The 4895-nt window shown below is 39.2% G+C and overlaps 1 protein-coding gene across 1 annotated transcript; it reads right to left on the reverse strand.

Annotated features, from left to right (window-relative positions):
- Positions 1 to 264: 264 nt before the first annotated feature.
- Positions 265 to 4281, reverse strand: LOC124000790 (tryptase-2-like). The gene is made up of 5 exons (XM_046307397.1): positions 4149 to 4281; positions 3272 to 3443; positions 2324 to 2601; positions 1427 to 1566; positions 265 to 992 (listed from the first exon to the last, which is right to left on the reverse strand). The coding sequence occupies exons 1-5, from the start codon at positions 4198 to 4200 to the stop codon at positions 804 to 806; spliced, it is 831 nt and encodes a 276-aa protein (XP_046163353.1). The 5' UTR covers positions 4201 to 4281; the 3' UTR covers positions 265 to 803.
- Between the last annotated feature and the right edge of the window lie 614 nt (positions 4282 to 4895).

Genomic DNA, 4895 nt, shown 5'->3' on the forward strand with positions numbered 1-4895 from the left:
CTTACTACTCTTAGTATGGCCAAAAGGCTTGATCACTGGTGGAGCACTATCTATGCAAATGCCTGGCATGTAGAGATCATGGATGTCAGACAAGGATGTCCCCTGTCTCTCCTCCTGTATACTTTGATATTGGAATTCCTGGCCCAGATGATAAGAGAGGACCCTAGCTCTGGTCGCTGCTTCACAACGCTCAACCTAGATTCTAGAACCAGTCACTTTCTACTTTGTGACACTTTCACACACACAAAAAACTGAAACAGAAGGTTTTGATGCTTGCAGTTTACTAAGGAGCTACTATTGAAATGGACAGAGCCAGTAAGTCATTGAACATTTTTTTTTTACAACAGACCTGGGTTCAAATACATGTTTATTAAAGTATTTACATTTTAAATATATATTTTCTGTATATTTTCTAATACTTTTCTATATATTATATATTTTAAACTATTTTCAATTACTTGTTTCCAAATCATTTACAAATACCCCTGTGTTCAAACAGAACAGGTTTCAAATGCATAGACTACTTCAATATTTCAAATAAATATTTCAAATACAGATTCAACATCTTGTATCTTCAAGGAAGAGTTGACTAAATACTTCGAAATATATTTGACAATAATTTAAAGGCCTGGTAAAGAATAAACCCACAAAGTAATTCACAATCAATAACAATATCTTGTCATTTTAAATCACTTCCAGCTGTATCTCAAGTAAGGACTTTGGCTCAAAAGGGAACTGAAGAGAAAGGGAAGACAGAGCGAGAGGCGGATATGGACTGTAAACAGACAGTGTTTCATGGTGACCTAGGCCTCAGCAGAAGCCTGTCTGTCTGAGGTTATAGTCTTGTTGATGAAGTCCATGTAGCGTTTCACACGGGTGTAGACTCCAGGGAAGCCTTTCAAAGCACAGCCATTGGTATTCCCAAAACTCACGATTCCCACCTGGACAAACTCACCAGATGAGCGACAAACCAACGGCCCACCAGAGTCCCCCTGTAGAACAAAGAAAAACAACACAAACATATATTTGCAACATTCAAGTAAGTGTGTGTGTACGTGAGAGAGAACGATAGAGAGAGAGAAAGAGTGTGTGTGTGTGTCAGTGATGTGGGTCAGCTGTTTGTTCAACTGCACCCACCCACAATTGCTAATAACCCATCCACAACCAGCTGATTATGTGATAAAGCGAGAAATCTAAGACCCTTACCCAAAAATATAGAGAATGATCTGTACAGTTCCTTTTTTCCCCTCTTGAACATTTGTTGATTAATTAACAAAATTTCATGATCCTAAACCCGCCCACCTCATGGGGACTGGCTCATCACTAGTGTGTGTGCCCACGTGTGTGTGTGTGAGAGAGGGGGAGGGTCTGTGTTTGTATAAAACATGTATACGTACCAATCAGGAGACCAGGAAATAGGACTCACCTGACAGGAGTCTTTCCCTTTTTTCATGGAGCCAGCACACAGCATGTTGTCAGTGATGCCCGGAAACTTTTTCTTACAGAATCTCCTTTTCACGATGGGCAACTTCAGCTCCTGGAGGGTCCTATTACCAGACAATTCCACTGGAGGGAGGGAAAAAGAAGATGAGTCAAATGTAGGATAGAAACGGGCAGGGAGAGGGAGAATTTAAGGGAGAAATACTCACTAACGACAAACAGAAGCTGGATGAAAACAAAATACATTGTGTAAAGTGCACAAAATACAGTATATCTTATTATAATCTGGCATTCTGATTTAATTTTGAAATCTTTCTTTAACAATGTGAAAATGTTTCAATTGATTATTATAACTTGTTTTTATCTTTTTTGTTGTTGTATTGGTTGTGTTTTTGGGGTCCTCAGGGCACCATTGTAAATGAGAAGCTGGTCTCAATTGGGTTCCTCTGAGTAAATAAAAGTTTAGAAATCACACTGCCAGATTATAATTAAGCAATAAAGCACAGAGGGGTGTGAAATATGGCCAATATACCCCGGCCATGCACAATGTGGAGTGCTGGGATACAGCCATTAGATGTGGTATATTAGCCATATACCTCAAACCCCAGAGGTGCCTTATTGCTATTATAAACTGGTTATCAACATAATTAGAAAGGTAAAACATTTTGGGGGGTCATATCCAATCAGCATTTCAGCCAGTCAGCATTCAATGCTGGAACCACCAGATTTATAATGAGGTGTGTGGTAAATTATTTTACACTACTAAAATGTCGCCCACAGAATTGAATGCTGACATTCAGTCAAGATCAAACCAACCAAAGCTATGCTTTAGAACCTGGCACTGTGAGTGTTTGTATATCGGTGTTGCTGTGTGTTTGCTCACCATTGTTCCCGACATTGCCCCAGCCAGCGATCAAGCACTTCGACCTTGGGCCAAAGGCATCACTCGGTTTGGGCAGGGACATGGGCTCCACCAGGGAGGAAAAGGACACCTTTTTACTCATCTTCACCAAAGCGATGTCGTGCAGCAGGGCCAAACGCTGTTTCTGGTACTGTGGGTGACTGACGATGCGTGAGATGGTTCGATAAAACACTGATGGCTCATTCAGGCTGTGTGTCCCCAGACGAATGTAGGAACGGTCTGGAATAGGGTTGTCATTCCTAATACACATGCAGACAGGTAAAACAGCCTGGTCTCATAGACTAGGTGTAACATAGTACATTTAAATCCAAGACACTGAAATTAGAATATGTTACATTTGATATGGTTACATAAGATAGGTTACTCAAGGCAAAAAACGAAAGTAGGATGGTTGTAATGTGAATGTCTATTAACCCAAAGGTTGCGTGTTTGAATCTTATCACGGACAGCTTTAGCATTTTATGTTATTAGCAACTTTGCAACTAGTTACTACTTTTTTTTAGCTACCTTGCTACTAAACATTTAGAAAATTCATAACATATTGTAGGACTTGCAATTTGTAACATATCATACGAAATGGATGATGGACATCCACAAATGAATAGATACCATACATCATACTAATCGGCATGGTTCAGATTTACGTTTACTCTGTTATGTCTACCCCTGAGTCCAGGTTGGATAGAAACATTACACAGACATTGATATATTTCATACAGATCTTTCGGTTCTATTCCAGCAAGCAAATATGGCCTTTGAAATGATAATGATGTCATTCTAGTTGGTGAACTGGTTTTCTGCTTGTAGACACGTTAAGAAAATTACAACCATGGAAAAAAACGTCATTTTGGCTGCAGACACGATAATGAGTTCAACATGCAAACCTCCTTCACACACAAACACACTTACGGGTCAACACAGTGTGCAGCCGTGAGCACCCATTCCTCAGTAAGGAGGGATCCGCCACAGCTAAAGAAGCCTGTATCATCCGTGATTAAAAGGTAGACTATCCATGGCCAGCTGCCCCTTTGAGCATCCTTTCCCCCCGCGATAGAGCTCTGAGCCTGGGGCACAAACGATTCTATAGAGGGAGGTGATGGAGGGTGGAAAGAATGCCAGACTGTGACACTGTTTCATGTACAACACTGATATCACAATTACAGTTTTAACAATGTTTTGAGGCTATATAATGTTTGTTTACATTTACTTTGCAAAACATTGGAGTAAAATAAGCTTTGGGTTCTGATGGGTTACAAACTCACCTCACGAGGCATTTATTAAGTGATATTCTTCAAGAATCAGCTTAATTTATAAGTCCTAATTGGATGTAGCAACTGCAGATTTCCCCTTTAAGAGGATATAGTGGTGATATGTATCTATATTTAGTGGTGATATTCGTAGCGCTGAAAAGCTGCACAAAAGTGCAATACATTTTAAGGCAACGTTCCCGCGTTAGCAGAAGCTGCATTCATGCCACTGTAAATGCCACATATGTCGTCTCAGTTGGAAATTACATTTACATTTAAATCTGAGCTATAAATATGGTTTGAATCGAGGCCCTTAGTGATCACTAATGCCAAAACAGAGAGATATGCTTGAAGTTCTTTGTTCTAGTAGATGGCAAAACAATTATATACATGTCCAAATATGTAGGCTAATGATGCTCAAATTAAAACACTAGTAAAAAAATGTCATCACTATCTGATGAATGTAATAGTTACTGTGGACCAAGCAAGCTAAAAACGATTTGATGCTCTTTTAATTAATACATTTCTGTTGACCTCACCTGCAGCATCTTGGACCAGCAAAATTACAGACAGTAGTCCCCAAAAACCCATAGCTTTTCCTGTCAGTATCCAACCAACCAGATGGCTGTTTGATGGATAGACACCGACTGACTGATGCCCAGCTTTATAGACGTCCATGCTTAGATTACATCAATGTTACACATGTGCAATCTGATTAACAGTTCCAATGATAGCAGGCTGCTCATCTGGGTTGCTGATAAAATCATGTTTTCTTTTATTTTCAGAATGCAAAATTCTCAAAAAGAGAGATGAGGTCAAATCTCAAGCTATTCAATTAAAGAAACAGTGTCCACTGACATTTCTAGTTTTCAGCGCTCCATGGACTGAATCCCGGCCTAAGAACAATTAACCTGCATTATTATATGTCCATTATCAGTCAAAAGTTCGGACACACATACTCATTCCAGGGTTTTTCTTTATTTTTACTATTTACTATAATAGTGAAGACATCAAAACTGTGATGTAACACATATGGAATCATGTAGTAACCAAAAAAGTGTTAAACAAATCCAAATATATTTTATTGTTGTAGATTCTTCAAAGTAGCCACCCTTTGCATTGATGACAGTTTTGCAAACTCTTGGCATTCTCTCAACCAGCTTTATGAGGTTGTCACCTGGAATGCATATCCATTAACAGGTGTGCCTTGTTAAAAGTTAATTTGTGGAATTTTGTGGAATCTTTCCTTCTTAATGCATTTGAGCCAATCAGTTGTGTTGTGACAA

Source organism: Oncorhynchus gorbuscha, linkage group LG16 (assembly GCF_021184085.1).
Source record: "Oncorhynchus gorbuscha isolate QuinsamMale2020 ecotype Even-year linkage group LG16, OgorEven_v1.0, whole genome shotgun sequence".
Classification (NCBI taxonomy): domain Eukaryota; kingdom Metazoa; phylum Chordata; class Actinopteri; order Salmoniformes; family Salmonidae; genus Oncorhynchus; species Oncorhynchus gorbuscha.